The 19,596-nt window shown below is 48.9% G+C and overlaps 1 protein-coding gene and 1 non-coding gene across 3 annotated transcripts in view; both read left to right on the top strand.

The window, feature by feature from the left end:
* Dtx4 (deltex E3 ubiquitin ligase 4) overlaps positions 1–18,453 on the top strand; it is a 32,185-nt gene extending 13,732 nt beyond the window's left edge. Inside the window, exons 3-9 of one of the 2 annotated variants that reach the window (XM_047517034.1) lie at positions 1,078–1,139; positions 1,447–1,608; positions 3,722–3,783; positions 4,676–4,828; positions 7,300–7,461; positions 11,882–11,971; positions 16,349–18,453. In XM_047517034.1, coding sequence (XP_047372990.1) covers positions 1,078–1,139; positions 1,447–1,608; positions 3,722–3,783; positions 4,676–4,828; positions 7,300–7,461; positions 11,882–11,971; positions 16,349–16,582 — 925 coding nt within the window. In that variant the 3' untranslated portion in view covers positions 16,583–18,453. The remainder of the gene's footprint in view (positions 1–1,077; positions 1,140–1,446; positions 1,609–3,721; positions 3,784–4,675; positions 4,829–7,299; positions 7,462–11,881; positions 11,972–16,348) is intronic. The other variant, XM_047517035.1, reaches the window with a different exon arrangement.
* Positions 15,862–15,935, top strand: Trnav-cac (transfer RNA valine (anticodon CAC)). Its single transcript has one exon. It is a non-coding gene; the product is annotated as a tRNA-Val (tRNA).
* Positions 18,454–19,596: the final 1,143 nt, after the last annotated feature.

Below are 19,596 nucleotides of genomic sequence, written 5' to 3'. Positions count from 1 at the left end.
GCAACTGGCCAGGTCCACCGGCCTTTGCAAGCCAGCTGTGGGGCGTGGGTGGCAGAGGAGATGGTGCAAGCCCCAGCCCCACGCGTCCCATGTTTTCCTAGTCAGCGCTGTGGGCGGCCGGGTCTGTCCCAGGCAGCTGTGCCATCTCTTCTGCAGCCTGGCCTGTGTTGCTGGGGAGAAGGACAGAAAGGGAGGAGGCTGTGCGTGATGTTTACGTCTCAGGGAAAAGAAGCGACAGCTGTTCAAACAGTGGTTTCCAAAAGCTGGGCCCGGGGCTGGCGCCATCTGCATCCTCTCAAGGAGCTTTGGAAAAAATGGAGTTTCGTGCGCTCCGCAGGTGCAGGTTCTGATCCCGGCCCAGGGCTCTCCGCCTGTTTAAAGCCGCATCTCGGGGCGGCTCTTTTGTGCCCTTAGATCTGAACCTGCTTCTTTATCTTTTCATGCCTTCAACACATAGTGATAGAATGCCCGGCTGGTGCCAGTCACTGGACAAAACAAAGCTATCTGCTTACATTCTGGAAAGGAGCTGAGAAGCAACAACTTATCGTAAAAGATCATAAGTCCATGAGGAAAAAAAATAAATAAATAAAGTAGGATAAGAAGGCTTGGAAGGCCCAGGGTGGGATGGAGGGCTGAGAAACAGTATGAAATAAGACCAGTTCAGGAATTGCTCTAAGAAGATAAGGTGAGCCAAGACTGTAGGAGTGGAGCAGTTACCTAGTGGAATAGCACTTCAGTCAAGTGGAACAGCATGTGCTAAGGCTCTGAGGCACATGCTGTTTCCTCTGGCATGTAGGAGAAGCAGCAAGAGCAGAGTGAAGAGCATGTGATGAGAGGAGGCCAGACAGGAACAGAGGGTGCTGGCAAATCACACTGGGCTATGGAAGCTTTGCTGGGACTTTGACCCTGAGCCATTCTGAGTTTAGAGGTTCCGGATGGAGGAGTGACTTGGGTTTTGAAGGGAACAGCACCTCACCTGCTGTGTTAAGAACTTCCTGCACCCTCAGTAGGGTTCAACACTGGTCCATGTGGTCCCACTTGTCAAAACCATAATGTATCTGCTCTTTACTTCCGTAGGGTCCCCACTGTCCCGGTGAAAAACTTGAATGGATCCAGTCCCGTCAACCCTGCCCTGGCAGGTAAGAGCTACCTTGGGCTGCAGTTGCTTGGGTAGAAAAATCAGAGTAATGGAACAAGTGGTGAACATCTGCACAAAGGAGACAATTTGGATGTTAACGGAGGCAAAAAGGGATTTTAGGAGCTGTAATGGAAGGGCAGGAAGGGTTTGGGAGAGAGTCGATTGCTGAGCGCCAAGCAGGCTAGAGAATCCATGAGTCATGGGAACTCTGCTGGAGAGGAGGAGTCTGCTGACGGGGGAGAGAGGAATCTGGGGACTGTTGGGAGCTCATTCTTTAGTCCTTCTTCACCGTGCCCTGCCCCTTCCAGGAATCACTGGGATCCTCATGAGTGCAGCTGGATTGCCTGTGTGTCTCACCAGACCACCAAAGCTGGTCCTGCACCCACCTCCCGTCAGCAAGAGCGAGATAAAGTCCATTCCTGGAGTTTCCAACACAAGCCGCAAGACCACCAAAAAACAAGCCAGGAAAGGTACCAGCCTCTTTATCCAAGGGGACACCCAGCACGAAGCCCTGGCTCCCGCCCCACCCAGGGACGGCGAAGGCTTTGTGCCTGACTTTTTGTATCTAAGTGGGCCTAGATGGTCGATTTTGATGGTTACACTAAAGTGGATTATGCACGGATCAGATGGAAAAACGTTGGGAAATAGAAATATGCTGTGCAAAAATATAGAAATAAAAATGTTAGGTATTGCACAAAGAAAACGGTAGAAGAGAAAGATCATTTTAGTGTCAGAAGGAAAACAGACGGATTCACTGCCTAACATTGTCACTTGCTAGTTATGTGTCATGTGGAACCTGATTTCTCATCTTCATAATGGGGCAAGAATACCCACAGCCAATTTTCAGCAGGTATGTCCTAGAAAGTGTCCACGAGAGTTGGGAAGTAGCCAGGGTCTTGTATCCAACTAGATTCTCCAGACCCTCTGGCTACTTGAATCTCCTTCAGGAACCCCTTCCTACCTGCCACAACCCAGCGGCCAAGGGGTTAATACACTACCTTCCTGGCACCAAAGGACCCTGGCTCAGCTCTGTGCTGGTCCTTCTGGCCTATAAATCCCAGCGATCTGGGAAGCTGAGGCAGGAGGATCACAAGTTCAAGGCCAGCCTCAGCAACTTAGCAGGACCCTCAGAAACTCAGTGAGACCCTGTCTCAAAATAGAAAATAAAAAAGGCTGGGGATGTAGCTCAGGGGAGAGCACCCTGGGCTCAATACCAGTAGGGAAAAAAAAATTATTAATTTTTGCAAGAGAAGCAGGACAGTGGGTGGGAAGGGCTGGCACCTCGGCTTTGGGCTGTTACATGATCCATTTCCTCAAACCCTTGTCCTACTTTTGCAGTCTATTAAAATTTCCCTGCTTAAGTGAACTCAATTGCCTCGCTCAGGGTCTGATTGGAAGTGACAGGATTTTACACTTTCCCACTCTTCCTGCTATTATTAATAGCACATATTGCGTCCTTATCTGGCAAGGTGCTGAAGGGCTGTACATCCAGGAGCTTGTTAATTGTCAGAGCAACCCTTTTGAGGTGGGTGCTATCAATCTTCCCCATTTTTATAGAAAAAGCAGCTTAGAAAAGTCAAGCAAGTAGCCTACATTGGCATTGATCTGGCTTCCTCTGTGGCTCCTTGTAAGCCTGGATCCCTCCCTGCTCTTCCTTCAGGCTGAACAGCCTCCTAAGGCTCCGGCTCCTGGAGAACTACCCAAATCATTGCAGCTGGTCAGGACACTTTCCAGAGCCTCACACTACCCTGCTGCTGGGCTGCGCCTGCTGGCCATGTCAGCACCGTCCCAAGCCAAGGAGGACTGTCCTAAAGCTGGGGGTCATAACTTCCTGTTTTCCCTTACAGATATCTCACTTTGGTGCCACATTATAAACTGAGACAGTGCTTAGAAAATTGCAAAATGAATGCAGTCAGACTGCCTGATGCTTGTTTAGCAGCTGACAGTGCACCAAGGGCTTTCATTTCTGTTATCTCGTAGGCTTGTTTGAGCTAGTTCAGACTCTTTGATGATAAGGAAGAGAAACTCACTCAACCTAGCTCTGTGAGAATGCAGATTCGTTGAACGTAGGCAGAGGGGCACGTTAGGGACGTGGCAGCGAGAGTAAATGCCAGTGTGAACACCTCTCCCCTCCTCAAAATATCTCACTAGGCCCTTCTACAATCTGCATTCTCTTTCAAATTATTATTATTATTATTATTATTATTATTATTATTATTATTATTGTAGTTTCTTTGTGTTTTGGTACCAGGGATTGACCCAGAGGCAGCTTGGCAGCTTAACCACTGAGCCACATCTCCAGCCCCATTTTTTAAATTTTTTTTTATTCAGAGACAGGATCTCACTAAGTTGCCTAAGGCCTCACTACCTTGCTGAAACTGGCTTTGAACTTGCGCTGCTCCTGCTTCAGCCTCCATGGCTCCTGGCTTCTTACAAATTCTTTAATTCGGTTGTAGAACGAATTGCTCCCTTTTCTACTGTGAGCTTGATTATAACTTTCCTCTCTGGCACGCGTAGGATGGAGAGGCTGGTTGATCCCTTACCTCTGCCTTGGTGACCCAAGTGATCCTTTTGTCCTTGCAGGTAAAACACCAGAGGAAGTGCTGAAGAAGTATCTGCAGAAGGTCCGGCACCCACCCGAGGAGGTGAGTGCGGGGGAAGGAGGGCAGGGGTCACCTTCCGCATCACCCACAGTCATTTCCTCTGCAGTTGTTTTCTGCAGGATGTGGAGGAGCTGTTTCTAATCCCTGACTGGTACAGAGCTGACCAAGCTGGCACTCAGGCTCCCAAGTTCACGGTCAGAGCTGCAGCTGTAGCTTAACCTCTTCCCCTTTAGCAGAGTGCTGATGAGTCTAAGCTACTTTACTTGACAGTTGGAACTTAAGAAAAACAGTGTGCTAAGCCACGTGAACTCACTCCAGAATGGGGTTGATCTAGATCAGTGGTTCTTAACTGAGATGATTTTTGCCCCTGAGGGAACATCTGTCCATGTCTAGGGATGCTTTTGGTATCTACTGGAATCTAGAGACCTGGGATGCTGCTAAGGACCCTACAAGCCCAGGACAGTAGCCACAGCAAACAGTGGCCATAGGAACGTCACATCAAATGTCAACAGTGCTGAAGTTGAGAAATCAGCCATAGATTTATTTAAATAACAGTCTCTCTGGTATATTGAAACACAGTTCCTTTACCCAAGTTCAGCTTAAGCAAAGTTTGTCAGTGTGTCTCTTCACAAGCCGTTGGAGGGACACTAAAGGAAGAAGACGGTGCTTGGTCAGGGATTGTAATGTGGTTGGCCAGCCCAAGTTCACATGTAACCACTACCAGGAGTTATTTCAGGAATTTCCCTGCTGTGTAGAGCAAGACAAAAGCATATTTAGATTTGTAAAAGCATACCCTCCAGCCCTGAATTGTAAATTTTCTACAAGAGGAGGGGTGGCAGGTCACCCAGCCTCTGCCATCGTAGGGGAACCCCCCCAGAGGTGCCCTGGCTGCCCAGGCTGGTGAGAGTTAATGTCCTCTCTGCTCTTCCCACAGGACTGCACCATCTGCATGGAGCGTCTCACAGCTCCCTCGGGCTACAAGGGCCCACAGCCCACGGTCAAGCCTGACCTGGTAGGAAAGCTGTCCAGGTGCGGCCACATCTACCACATCTACTGCCTGGTCGCCATGTACAACAACGGGAACAAGGTCAGTGCAGCCTGGGGGCTGCTGCCATGGTCCTGCTGGGCTGTGGAGGACTGAGAACCTGAGGGCCCTCATGCTCCCCCTGGCGGGTCTGGGGAGGAGTCTTGGCTCTACCCACAGGATCAAGTCTGCCCTAGACGGCCATCTTGGCAAACCCTGACTGGGCTTTCTGTTTGAGCCCCTGCTGTCCAAAGACCCCGATCTTGGTGGGTGTGGTGGTCTGAGGGGATGGGCTTCAATCCTACCCTTTCCTCTCAGCCCGATTTGCACTGCATCTGAACGTGAGGTGTCCCTGATCTCTCCCAACTCCTCGCTCATCCCAGCGCTACCTGGATTTCAGAAACCGCTCTGTACATCTCTTGCGGGGGGAAGAGTAGAGGCGATACAAGGATGTAGACCAGAGCTGGGGTCTCGGCTCATGAACGGAATGACCTCGGGCAAGATTTTTTCAGGCTTTCTGAGATTTCATTTTCCATCTGGAAAATGCAGATAAAACAATACCCACTTTGTAGGGAGTTATTACTATTATTGTTCAAAATGCTCTCTCCTGTGTATCGTGCCTATGATTTTCCCCCTTCACCTTTACATAACCAGTTGGGGTGAAGTTCCCAAAGTGCCAGCCTTAGAACTTCTCTCCGTGTCCTAGACCGTCAAGCTCCTTGCAGTCCTCTGTCCTTGGTGTAGGACGCAGCCTGGATTCTGGGTTCACTTTCCCCACCCTGGCCTAAAAGCTTTCAATGGAGCCTCGCATGTTAAGAGGTTGCTCTGGGTTTAAAGGGCTTTCTGAGCACTTTCTTTCCTTTGGGGATGACTCTATTCAAGATTGTGTAGTAACTGTTTGCTTTTATGTCTGTAGCTTCAAAAATGTCTCTCAAGGCACTATCCTTTGTTCTCTTTTGCACTACTACTTTGAAGCATGCTTTTTTATTTTATCAGACACATGGGAAAAGGACCTGAATAGGAAGGAGCGATGTACCTGAGGCCATGAAGCAAGCTGAGGCCTCAGCAGAGAGTGGGACCTGGTTTTAGAGAGCAGCTGCCTCCAATGTGAGCTGTTCCTCTAAATGAGTAGAACTTACATGGAATTGATGGAAATGTCCCTAAATAGCTCTGCAGAGGAGCTGCATCTTCCCAAAGAGTTGGGGGAGGGACGTCTTCTGAAGAGAGCTTTGGTCCCAGCTGTGGGAAAGCTCCCTGTCAGCTTGTGCGTCCTTCCCCCCTTCCTTTTGTGAGCCTGGAAATAGGATTTGCTGTCGGGGCTCCTGCGGGGTTCCCCACCCTCCCCCCACAAGCAGGTGGCACCTCACCAGGTCCTCCTGTAAAATCACACCCCTTTATGTCACTGGAACCCCCTGTGCCCCAAGCAGTCACTGGGAGGCAGTGCAGTGCCGTGGGGCCAGGTCGGGGTGATTTAGATGGACTCCCTCATGTTCTGGCCCTCACTGGTGATGAGCCTCCCAATCTTGCTGTGCTTCAGCTCCTTTATCTATCAAAAGGGGTTCATAATTCCATCCTAGCTAACATCAGAAAGTGAGGCCTCTATGAAACAAGGGTTGTAGACGCTGCTGTAAGATTTTAAAAACTATACTTATAGCGTCATTTCCTCCTCTGGTTGTTGATACAGAACTTATCCTCCATCTTTCTGAGCCTATTTGTGAACTATTCTTCAAGGATCATTTGCTTGAAGTCATCTTCATTTTCTCCAACACAGTGCTCGATTTATCTTTTCTCAGCAGTGGTTTCCAAGCCTGAGTTTATTAGTCTCTTCACAGAAATCATGAATACACTAATAACATTTAGATATGCCACTTGCTAAACACTTCCTATGGCTTATCTCATTTAATATTCCAACAACCCGGTGAGACAGACACTATTGTTTTTTTGACTCTCTGAGGAAACTGAGACTCTGAGAGGATTATTGATTTGTCCAAGGTCACAGAGCAAGTAGATGGCAGAGCTGAGAATCGATACCAGGCAGTCTGACTTAGGAGTTCACACTCCAAACCTCTACGCTTTGTAGTCGCCCAATTCTGACTCAGTGGGCCTGGCGTGGGGTCCAGACATCTTTATTTTTAAGAAACTTCCAAGTGATTCCAATGGTCATCAATTGAGCAATCACTGCTCTTGAGAGCTTACCGTTTGTTCCATCCATTTGGTGTTTGGTGATTAGATAACAATTCCCTGTGTGTGCTCCCTGCCCTAGTTGGCTGGCCTCCTCATCAATGACAGAATCCTCCCTTCTATGTCCCTTAGCATGGAGTATGGGGCTATTTGTAGAATTTTCTTTCTGCTGCTTTAGATTGCTTTTATGTCTGTAGTTTCAAAAATGTCTCTCAAGGCACGAGGTAGCTGGTGAGGGTTTCAGGTCCAATGTGAAGTCAGATCAAGTTTGTCCCCCTCATCCTTGATCTCAGGTACCCTTGGGTGAGAGGGTCATTAGCAAAACTGTCTCCCGGGTTGGTTTGTCTCCTCAGGATGGGAGTTTGCAGTGTCCGACCTGTAAGACCATTTATGGGGTGAAGACAGGCACCCAGCCTCCAGGGAAGATGGAGTACCATCTCATCCCCCACTCCTTGCCCGGCCACCCGGACTGCAAAACCATCCGGATTATCTACAGCATCCCCCCTGGCATTCAGGTGAGCCCACCCTTGGCCGTTGCCTTTTAGAGTTTCAAGTTTAAATGTTTGCATTCGAAGTGTTTTGTGCTATGAGAAGCCTCCTCCCCACCCAGCCCCGCTTCTGCAGATCTCCCCCTTGGCCACCATTGTTCTTCCCTTCTCATGCACCCTTCCTTCCAGGATGCTCTGTGCCAGGCAATAGAAATTGTATCCACCCCTCCCATTTTTACACAATGATTGACATTTAGGGACATTGTTTCACACCCTGCATTTTTCAATGAACAATATGGTCTGTAGATTTTTCCATGTCCCTATAGAGAAAACTTCCTCTTTCTTTCTTATCTCTGCACAATAATCCATCATATAAATAATTTAATTCAGCAGTCTCTCTCAGATGAGCATATGGATCATTTCCAGTCTTTTGCTACAGTGAATAATGCCATGATGAACAACCTTGTACCCATGTGAAGCTTGCCCAGAGTGTAACCCTGTACATGTTTATCTGCAGGATAATTTTCTAGAAGTGGAATTTCCTTGTCAAACAGTAACATGCATTTCTGAATTTTGTAGCTATACTACCACACTATTTGATATCTACACTACTGGCTTTGAGTTTCGTGGGCATTTCTTTCCTCTTTGGTTCTTTGAAAGAACAAATTTGAACAATATCCCTGATGGCAGATATAAATGTGGCCCTTCTTCCCACAATGAAGCTTTTTCTAAATGTTCTAGGATGCAGACTGGATTCACTTTTTAGCAAATGTTCATAGGTTTACTCCCTCCTATTTATCTTTTTTCACTTAATAAATAGCTGCATGTGAATTAGGGACCAGGAATGTCCTTGGCATCGGAGAAAGCAGGTAGGGACCTGATGAAATCCTTTCTCCCTGAAGGCTCCATTCTGCTGGGGCCAGGGAAACCATAAAGCAAACAGACAAACAGGTGCTTCCATATAGTGATAAGTAGCGGGGAAATAACCAGGCCCACGTAATAACCTATTAAAGAATTGAATAAAATACGGTTCGTCCTTGGGGGACTTAACAACCTGTCAGGAAAAGATAAGTGTGCATCACCAATTAAACAAAAAACAGGTGTGCACCTTTGATAGCAGCTGTGGAAGGCAAGAGTGAACAAAGAAGAAACGCAAGGCCTGCGAAGTCTGATCAACCTGGTTCTGGTTCCTGCCTCAGCTGTGTGTGTGTGTGTGTGTGTGTGGTGTGTGTGTGTGAGTCCTGAGGATTTAACCCAGTGCCTCACACATGCTGGGCAAGCACACTACCATTGAGCTATACCCACAGCACTTTGGAGATTTTTTTGTTTGGTTTTGTTCTGTTTTGTTGTTTTGTTTTGCGATTTTGTTTTTGTTTTTTTTCATCTATTGACTTATTTTATTTTTACAGACTGCATTTTGATTTTGAGACAGGATCTCACTAACTTGCCCAGGCTGTCCTGGAACTTGCAATCCTCCTGTCTCAGCCTCCTGCATAGCTGGAATTACAGGCGTGTGCCCTGGCTGAGTCTTTACTTGCTGGTGACTCTGGGGCAGCCACCTGATATTTCCAGGCTTAGCTTCTTCAGCATTGCAGCTGGGCACCCAACAGGCAGAGGTGTTGTGTGGGTGAGAGACATCTGTGTGTGCACATGGGGCATTGGCACTGTGCTAAGGTGCTCGGTACCTGGTGCCGTCATTATCTGATTACCTCACTTGTCGTGGTAAAGACAAGGGCTTGCGTGTCCACAGGTCGGAGGGGACTTTCTGCTGCAGGGCACTGCCTAGGGGAACCTTGAAAATGTGAAGAAATGGAGAAGAGATTTTTAGTGGCAGGATATAACAGTTGTGGAGGAGAGAAAGTAGGGGTGTTGAAGGCAATGAGGAACAGTAGAATTTGGGGCGCAAGGCTTGCAAAGGGGGAGGGAGCATGATGGGGGTGTTGAAGGCTAGACATTGGTGGAGGCTGGTGCCAGGCCACAGAAGGCCCGAGGGTGAGGACCTTCCTTGGGCTGCAGGGAGCCCCTGAAGACTTCTGGCTTGTGAGTTGATTGTGGAACATCACGGAGTTGGGCTTGTGCTTCAGGAAGGACCATCTGACCCAAGAGCAGAGGACAATCAGAAAAAAGACCAATCAGGAGGTCACTGCAGTAGTCCAGGCTCCAGTAATGGGGCCTCGGCCAGAGCAGGACCAGAGCAGGGCCAGAGCAAGAGAGAGAGAGAAACAGTTGGATGTTGCTCAGGGGAGACTCCTGGGATGAGTCTGAGGCAGCCAGTTTGGGAAGTTAGGACTTGAGTGAAAATCCAGGGCTCAGGAGAAAGAGCAGGCAGCCTGGGATAGGGTCAGGGCTAGGGTTAGGGTCAGGGAGAGCCTGCGCTGTGGTTTTAGAGGTGTCCACATGCTGCTCTGTAGAGCCCTAGCTCCTCCAGGAACACCCCAGCTCATCTCAAGAGAAATACACCTCTTGGAGTTCAGAACAGCACTCTGTAGACTCAGAGGGTCGATGATAGGATGCTCAGTGCCGGACTTTAGGGATCATGAGGACGTGGGCCTCTGTGAGGAGTGGAGACCTTCAAGTGTCGCCTTCACTGCAAAGAAAAATTCCCTGGGGGAGAAGCTCTGGGCCGGGCTGAGGCAGAGTCGTGACTGCTCTCCTTGGCAACGGGCCCAGCACACAGCCTTGCTGGGTCAGTGCCAGGCGGACTCCGCGTTGGACACAACCAGCAGCCTCAGGCAGGGGAGCAGCAGCCAGAGCCACGGTGGGACTTGGCCCCACAGTCAGGCAGCCAGGCTTAGCGGAGTAGTGATTTCTTTGAGTGTGGAATTGTCACCATCAGGCCCTGCATCTGCAAGAAGACATTGTGGCTTCTTTCAGCTCAGGGAAGTTTGCCTTCCCCAAGACCCCAGGGCACTCACCACGCCCTGCAGACGGCCAAGTCAGAAGCCACCTTGAACTGTGCTATTAGGAAAATTAAAGCACAGAATTTTTGATCACTGTGCATAACAAGAATAAATGAAAAAAAAATTGTGAGTTCTTGTGGTTTCATCATTCATTTTTTTCCTTCACTTATTCATTTTCTCAGCCAGGACACTTGCTGATCATCTGTGGGAGATGGTGTTAACGGCAACACAGAATTATCAGTATTTTATTGGTTGTATCTGGAAGGGGTTTTTAAATAGGGTTCCATCCCTGCAGGGGTCAGGGTTGCTCAGAAATTATGCACAAACATTTGTATGGGTGGAAAATATAAGCATTGTTACTGAGAGAAACTCAGAGCTTCTCATGAGTTACTCAAAGGGGTCAATGGACCCATCTGGCCTCTGATTAAGAAGGCTGATGTCTTAGTCTGTTCTCCATTGCTATAACAGAGTACCTGAAGCTGGGCATTTATGGATGATAGAGATTCATATGACTCTCAGTTCTGGAGGCTGGGAAATCCACAATCTGTGTTTGCGTCTGGTGAGGTGCTGTTTCTACTGAAGGTAGAATGGAAGAGGGAGTACATGAGGCACAGTCTTGCTTTAGAGCAACTTGCTTTCACAGTACTAATCCAGTCCCTCAAGAAAGAAAGAAGAACCCCTTTTAGAAAGGCGTTAATTCCTTTCCCCTAGCCACCAACAGCCTCTCAAAGGCCCCACCTGCCAACACAGCTGCAGTGGCAGGGCAATTTCACCATAAGCTTCAGAGGGAACAAACCACATCCACAACCATAGCACCCGGTTCTGACTCAATTCTGCTTCAGTTTTGTTTTGTTTTTTTTTCCACCAAAGTAGCCTGAGACTATGCTTTAAATAGGATATTGGGCAACCACAGCTAAAATACTGTTAGAAGATTTTTAGTCCTGAGTCTCCCAATCCATATTGCTAAACAAGAAAACCAACAAAAACTCATGATGACAAAGGAGAAAATCCACAAGAATTATTCAGGCAATTCTGCTAGCAGGGCTCCTATTCTGAGTAGTTTAGAGATATAAAGTCTAGCCTGTGCCTCAGAAAACCCGGGCTTAATTTTCAACAAAACCACTAAAATTATGGAAGCATTTAACTTGTCTGGGCTGCAGTAAGACAGTAGACAATGAAGGCAGCAATGGTGTTACAGGTTCACTGAGCCCTCACCACGCACCAGGTACCAAGTGTGCGTAACAGGCAGAGCAGCTTCACCAGGTGAGCCTCCCCCGTCATTCCTGTCAAAAAGGTGGGGAGCAAAACCCCCAGAAGTGGGCTCCAGCACATCCAGTGGGGAGGTAGCAGCTTGGTCCAAACTCAGGTCCCAGGATGCCCAGTACGTGTGTTTAATGATCCCTCACGCTGCTTTTGGGGCCTCTGTTCTGTCTAGACTCTCCAACCATTATGATCTTCATCATTATTTAATGAGTTCCAGCCTGCACTCCCTTCTCATCAGAATTATTTTGAAAAATCCCCTTTATTTTCTTTCTTTCTGCTTTCAGGGGCCAGAACACCCGAATCCTGGCAAGAGTTTCAGCGCCCGTGGTTTCCCACGACACTGTTACCTTCCAGACAGCGAGAAAGGGAGAAAAGTAAGAGTGGAAGTTTTGGAGTAGGTCTGGGGACTTTGTTCCTGAGTTAGGGCCTGAGGTTTTGCTTCCTATGATGCACAGACCAAAGAGAACTGTTTTTGTTTATTTGTTTGTTTGTTTGTTCCTCTTAGTACATATAGTAACAAGGTCCTTCTGAGTCAACCGTAAGGCAGGATGAATACGATTAGAATTTTTTTTTTTTTTTTTTTTGGCAGGTGGACGGGGTTGGGGCTTTTGATTTATTCCTCTCCCGGATACTATTAGCAATAGTTCCTTTATTTTAGTGTTCTTGGTCTAGAGTGATGCTGCTGAAAGGCTGATACTGGGAATAATACCAGTGGTAACCTGCAGGAACTTAATAGAAATGCAGAACTATAACCTATTTCATTTTAGCAAGATCCCAGACTGATCTCAGCACACGCTAAAGTGCGAGAAGCCCTGATCTGGAGCAGGGATCTTAATTGGTGGGAGATTATTTTATTCTTATATATTTTTGTATTCTTGGATGTGTCTCCAAAAGGGCAGTGGGAACAATCTTTGGGTTCCTGGATTTCTAGTAATTCATGATCAGACTTTTGTGGTTCTGGAAACTCTAATTAGAACTTTTAAAAATCTGTGTTTGTTTTTCTGTGGATGAGGCCATACAAATCATTAGTGGAAGCTTGGACGGGCTCAGCGGGCTCAAGGGCGGGACCAAATGTGAACTCGGCGGGTCTCGGCAGGCACAGTTAGCAGCCAAATAAAATGGGACAGAAAAGTGGCCGAAGCAAGCTTTATTGGAATTTGGCTCTCGGGGGAAATTCCCAGACCCCCGGGGTATAGGGACCTGGAGAAAATCGCAAGTGGCCCTGGATGCCCAGGGTTTTTATAGACTGGGATGGGGAGGGGGTCCTGATGAGTGACAGGTGGGTGTGAAGGGTCAATGGAACTTTCCATCCACTTTGCTGCGAACTTTCTGGTCACCTTTGGTGGGCTGGTCTTTGTTCCAGCTGCTCAGCTGTGCCCCCTACAGTCGCCTAATTTCTGACCTAACGATTAGATTTTCAGGATCTTTCCCGATCTCAAGTGCATTAGGAACCACTGTCTAAGGGAGTGCTGGGGAAGCACAGGCAGCCTCCTTCCACAGAGGACAGTGGCTATGTGGTTGCTGCGGATCAATGTCTCAGTCTGTCTGGGTGGTTATGAAAAAATACCACAGACTGGGTGGCTCAGGAACAACAGAAACTTATTTCTCTCCATTCTGAGGACTGGGGATCCAAGTTCTGGCAGATTCTGCGTCTGGCAAGGGCCTACTTCCTGCTCCTAGACAAAGCCGTCTCTCTGTGTCCTCACGTGGGGAAAGGGGCAAGGGGCTCTCTCCCAGGCCTCTTTTATAAGAGCATTAATCCCATTTGCTGAAATTCACTTCTATGACTTAATCACATCCTCGTACTCTGTCACCTGTGGAGTGAGAAGTCATCATTTGAATTTAGGGGATATGTAAACACTCAGCTCCAGGTCTTTCCATGTGTCCCCCTGTTCTGGAACCCAGGTTGAAGGAACAGCCCTTCTGTGGTCCATGCCCTTCCTTCCAAAGGTGGGGAACTGGAGACAGAAGGGGAAGAGGACCAAGAGAGAATCCAAGAGGAAGTGTGGGATCCCACGTAGGCCTTCTGGAGCGTTTTTCTTTCTCTCACTTTCCATAGGCCCTATCAAGTCACAGACAGGCCAGGTGACGGATGGGGTGGTGAAATGCCCATAGGGAGACAACTCAGGTCTCAAGGCACATGGTAGGGATATGTTCTCATCCAGGGAGGAAGGAGAAGTTTGTAACAATGAAAGAACCAACCAAATCATACGATATGCCAGTTGAGTGTTCCCAGCTTATGAATCAGGACCAGGACTGATGCCTGTTTTGAAGATTCAAATAACAGTTTAGTTATTCCAAAACATGGTTTCCAGCACCAAACATCTTTCTTTAAAAGAAATGACACTCAAACTGGGTGCAGTGGCACATTCCTATAATCCCAGTGACCCAGAGGCTGAGGCAGAAGGATCCCAGGTTTGTGGGGTGTGGTGGCGTATGTCTCTAATCCCCGAGGCTCAGGAGGCTGAGGCAGGAGAATTGGGAGATCAAAGTCAGCCTCAGCAACTTGGTGAGGCCCTATGTAACTCAGAGAGACCCTGTCTCTAAATAAAATATTAAAAAAGGGCTGGGAATGTGCTCCGTGTTTAAGTGCCCCTGGTTTTAATACCCAGTATGGTGCGGGGGAGGGAGGTCGGGGGATGGAAGAAGAAGATGAAGGATTGCAGGTTCAAGGTCAGCCTGGGCAACTTGGTAGAAACTTGTCTCAAAATAGAAATTTTTAAAAGGGGCTACATTTGTAGCTTAGTGGTAAGACACCACTGGGTTCAATCCCTAGTACCTTCCCCCTACCAAAAAGAGAAAAAAGAAAGAAAATTCACGAAGTAGGCTCCTCTCCACTTGACATAAAAATTCTGCTACCATGTGGGTCTCAGCCTTCCTGTCTCTCCAGTTCCCCTCCCTGTCCTTCACATGGGTCTCAGTGCAGAGTGAGGCACAGTAAGAGCTCAGGCTTTGGAAACAGACTGGCCTGGGTTCAAGTCCTAGGCCTGCCACTACTAGCCACAGAAGCTGGCGCAAAGGCTTCATGTCCATATGACCCACTTTCTAATCTGCACAGCCGTGGTAATCATTTCTGTGTGGACAGGATGTTGTAGGAATTCCGTGAAAGCAGCATTAGTGAACTGTGGCGGCAGTTGCCTTCTTCTTGAAATATATGCTGATTCCTATCCAGGTATGCTTTGGACTCTGGGCTGTGGAGTCGGGCAGCCCTGAGGCCAATCCCCAACCCCCATCCTGCTGCCTGCCACTAACTATAAGGCCAAGGCAAGTCTCCATTTTTTTCTGAGCCTGCTTTCTCATTTGCAAAAGAAGGGTACATGAGAGTACTTGAATCCCAGTTACTGTAACCATTGTATAACTCAATGCCCGCCCCGCACCTAGTAAGTAGCCTCTCAGGCAGCGGTAGTTCCTGTTTCAGAGTTGACTTTCGCGTTCAGCTTTGCTTCACTGTGACAGAATACCGCAGAGCAATCAGAAAAGGAGGAAAGATTTATTTTGGCTTATGGTTTCCGTCCTTTGTCACTTGGTCCTGTCCCTTTGGGCCTTTGGTGAGGCAGAACATCATGGCAGGGAGCATGTGGTGGAAAGAAACTGCTTACCTCATGATGACCAGGAGTGGGGACCAGGGGTGGGGAGAGAAAGAAGGGGCTGGAGATAAAATAAGCCTTCCTGGGTGACCTGCCTCCAGTGACCTGCCTCCTCCCACTGGGCCCCAGGGCCTAAGGTGTCTCCAGTCTCCCAATAGCGCCATCAGCTGGGGACCAAGCCTTTGGGGACATTTAAGATCCAAACTGCAACAACTATGATTATTACTATTACAATTCCCCAAACATCAGCCCATACCACGTTTGCAGTAGTTCAGTTTTGAACTAAAGACATTTTACCAGGCACCTTCCTCGTATGGACAGTGCTCTGACTGAGACTGGGTGTTAGTCTTGCTCAACCAAGATTTTGTTGAATTTAGATGAAGTAGAACATTCTGTGAGCCCCAACACAGGTAGGCTGCAGTTCCCTCACCTGTAAAATGGGGATCGTGATAGTACTTGCCATATACCTGGCTCCTAGTGTGTGCTGAGGACCAGATGGGAAAATAAATACGAGAGAGCCGGGGAGAGGTCAAAGGGCTTTAAGATGTCACTAGAGAAATACTCCCCGACCTTAGCTGTTGGTAACTTAATTCCACCTCGAGGTAGTGCTGGCGAAGGGCAGTGCAGAAGCTCTCAGATCCTAAGCACTCCAACTTTAAAACCCTAAGTTTTGGGGCTGGGGATATAGCTCAGTTGGTAGAGTGTTTGCCTCACAAGCACAAGGTCCTGGGTTCAATCCCCAGTACTGCAAAAAAAAAAAAAAAAAAAAAAACCTAAGTTTTAAAATGCTTCTGTTATGCTGATAGCTTTTTTTTTTTTTTTTAAGTATTGTACTCCAAGCACTGGTATGATAATGCTTTCTTGTCATGCTCCCTGAGATGTCCACAACCTTTGAGACAGATTATACCATTGCCATTTTATAAATAAGGATTTTAAGCATCAGAGAGGTACTATAATGTGTCCATGATCAAGGTTGTTCAGTGACAGAGCCAAGACTCAACCTATAGCTCCCTGACTCCAAGTCCAAGTCTCCTACTCTTTCATTGAATCGCTTAGGACTCTGGGACGCAGGAGGGTGGGACCCTTGAGAGGACCCTACCATCCAAGGGACAGTGCCTGACCAACGCTGAAGCCTGCCCTCTGTCTCCTTCCTTTGCTCCACAGGTTCTGAAGTTGCTTCTGGTGGCCTGGGATCGCCGCCTCATCTTTGCCATCGGTACCTCCAGCACCACGGGCGAGTCGGACACCGTCATCTGGAATGAGGTTCACCACAAGACAGAGTTTGGCTCTAATCTCACCGGCCACGGCTACCCAGATGCCAACTACCTGGATAATGTGCTGGCGGAACTGGCTGCCCAGGGCATCTCTGAGGACAGCACTGCCCAGGAGAAAGACTGAGGCTGGAGGGGCTGTGTTGAGGGGGGAGGGGCTGTGGTGACCACAGGACAGGAAGGGGGAGAGTCAAGGTGGAATTTGGTAACATGCCCTCCCTACTCCCTCATCCCCTGCATCCTGTCTCCCTCCCCCATCCCTCCCAGATTGTGGGGGGGAGCCATTTTGCATAAGGTGACATCATTCATAAACCTCATCCAACACAAAGGGGACACGGGACAACGGCCATCCTGCGTCTGTTCCTGTGGTGTTTTCGGTGCTGGGTAGGCAAGAACCCCCACCCCCTCTCTACCCCCAAGTAGGGGGCACTGTCCGCACGCTTGGGGTGTGGACCGCGCTCGGCACTCCGCACCTGGCCTTGTGAAGCCGAGGTTCTTCGCCTCAGCTGGCTTCTTGCTGCTTCCACTCTGCTTTGAGTTGGAGTTTCCGCTTTTCTCTCCTCCCCTGGAGGCAGGGAGCTCTAACTGTGCAAGGTGGGGGGAGGGCACCGAGGGGTGGACCCCGAAACTGCTGTGACATCTGAAACTAGATGCCTTGGTGTGGAGCGGGGAAGCTTCTTGCCGATGGGGTCAGAGAGGCAGAAAGAAGCCTCTGGGGCGTGCTCAGCTCTCCTCACGGTCCCCTGGGCTTCTCTGGGCCCTCTCCTCCCCCTCGCACCTGTGACCTGTCCAAAGAGGCATCTGGTTCTTTCTCATGGGTGGATGGACTCTGGGATTCTTCTCTGGGGTAGCATCCTGTGATGCCGTTTCCAGCCCCTCTCTGATCAAACCAGAGCCTGCATCCCACTGGACATCCGCACTGTCCTCAGGGAGAGGAGCCCACAGCCTTCTTCCCAACTCATCCCAGACCAGCTCAAAGATTCCACGATTTCATGGATTCACTGTGAGTGGAGCCCAGCCGGGCTCTGTGCCGTCTGTGTATGAGCATATGTGTGCGTGGGTGTGTGTGCACCACGGGCCACATTGCTGGCAGGTCCGTCCCATCACGTCCCTGAACTCCGTTTTGCAAGATGCCAAACCCCGGTTCCGATGGGGATGAAACTGCCAGGGTGTGGTCCCTTGACTTTCTTCTTTTGGCCAACCCATCTCAAGGTGACCTTGGAACCTGACAGAGAGAGAATTGTGCTTGGGGAGGTGTGTTGAGGTGAGACCTGGATCCACACCTATCTCTTTCTGTTCAAGACTGAATCAGAGCCAGCCTCCTTCCAATCTTGCTTCTATGAGGGTTTCAGTCTTCACCCGTGCAAATTTGCTAGTTAAGCCCAGAGATGGTGCTGGGCCCCTTATGCCCCTCATCTGTCCTAGATTGAACCTACAACATGGTGAAAGCCTCTAGTTCATTCCTAACAGGGTTGGGACCACATTATGGTCTGGTCCAATGTGCATCTGGGTTGTATCCCAAGACCCTGTCTGTCTGCCCTCAATGTCCTCTTGCCTTTGGCTCCAATAATGGATTGAGGATTGGGGGGAAGCGGGGCTCAAGAAGGGAAACCCAATTCCCCTTTTAAAAGTGGGTTCTTTGAACTATGTGTTTGGGGGAAGTTCCTCTGGATACTAATTTGAATTTATATACCTCATGTTTTGGGGGTTTGACGTATATATATGCATATATATTTCATAAGATTTGAAAAGTTTTTGATGCTGGAAAACAGGAAATAAAAGAACCGTCAACAGTGGTACTCAAGTCAGAACTGGAGGCCAAGGTTCCGTGAGAGCAGCTCTGTAGCTGCTTGCTGTTAGCCCTACGGCCATGTTGACATAGAGGTGACCTGTGGATTCACCTGTTCCTAGGATCTTGCTGGTGCTGAGTCTTTCTTTACTCTCCATTTGGCTATAGGGACAATAATTGGCTCCACCAGAGGGAACTCTAGCGGAGGAATTATTCCTGCACCTTAGTCCCAGTCTCTCCTACCAATGGGAAGCTATTTTGCCGACCAGGAGACTGGTCCTGAGTTCACTGCACCTTGGGGGTCAGTTCCTCCTGCAGTCGGGAAGGAAACATCACAACTAAAGGAAGGAGATGTCCCTGCAGAGTGCAATGTCACACTGCCAAGTTATCACTTGCCAGAAATCATTGTGGAGAGCCTCATTGTAAGCTTAGTGCCATCACCACTTCCAGCGCCCTTGTCAAGAATCTCCTGGGCTTCTAGGCCACAGGGTTGAGGAAACAGACTGAGGGCCTGAGTAGGAAAATACAGCGAGGTGGTAGGGCGTGGAGAAGAAAGGGAGACTTGCTTGGACAACTGGAAGTGGGCAGTGGGGAGACACTTCATCAGGCAGAAGGAGAAGAACTGAAGCTGGTGTGTAATGGAGTCAGGATGCAGTGCAATACCACTTTGGGAGTGAGTCTTCCTGCCTTCAAGTCCCCACCCCACCCCAGGTCTTCGATGTGTCTCTGCCCCGTTTCTCTTCCTCTCTGAGGAAGCTCAGTAGGGGCTACCTCACCCTCCAGCTGCTCTTCTTGTTGAACTTTCTGGGCAGAAGGGATCTTGGACTTCCTTTCTAACACTGTGCTGGCAGGGGGCATTCCCTTACCCCTTATCTTGTGCAAACATGGAAAGGCACAGTCTCGGTGCCAGTGAGAACCCTGCCAGAGCCCTGTGCACCCACTACTTGACGCAGGGTGTTTCCCACTAGAATCCCTACTGTGTGCTCTCCGGGGCCCAAGCAGGGGCTCCTGTGCTTTTCTTTTCATGGGCTTAGCACCAGCAGCCTAGATCTCCCAGAGTCTCCAGGGATGACCAGCAGGATTGGAGACAAACCTTCTCAGATGCTCATCCCTTCAAAGGTGACGTGGTGTGTACGTGGTCACGTGTGCCTTTGTGTTTTCATTCCCTTCCCCTTTTTGTAAAAATTGGACATCTCTGTGGTTTTATACTTGGTCAAAAGTGCTTGTCCTGGTACTGCACTGTTTCGTGCATGAGACGACTGGGGGAAGGCCTGTGTGGTGCAAGAAAGGACCCCCACCCCCTCTCCTGGTCTGTGGTCACTGGCATTTGAGTTGGGGTTCTGGAAGAGGGC

The sequence above is a fragment of the Sciurus carolinensis genome, chromosome 11 (genome assembly GCF_902686445.1).
Source record: "Sciurus carolinensis chromosome 11, mSciCar1.2, whole genome shotgun sequence".
Lineage (NCBI taxonomy): Eukaryota > Metazoa > Chordata > Mammalia > Rodentia > Sciuridae > Sciurus > Sciurus carolinensis.
The sequence above is the reverse complement of the archived record's forward strand: the minus strand, read 5'-3'. Positions and strand labels throughout refer to the sequence as shown.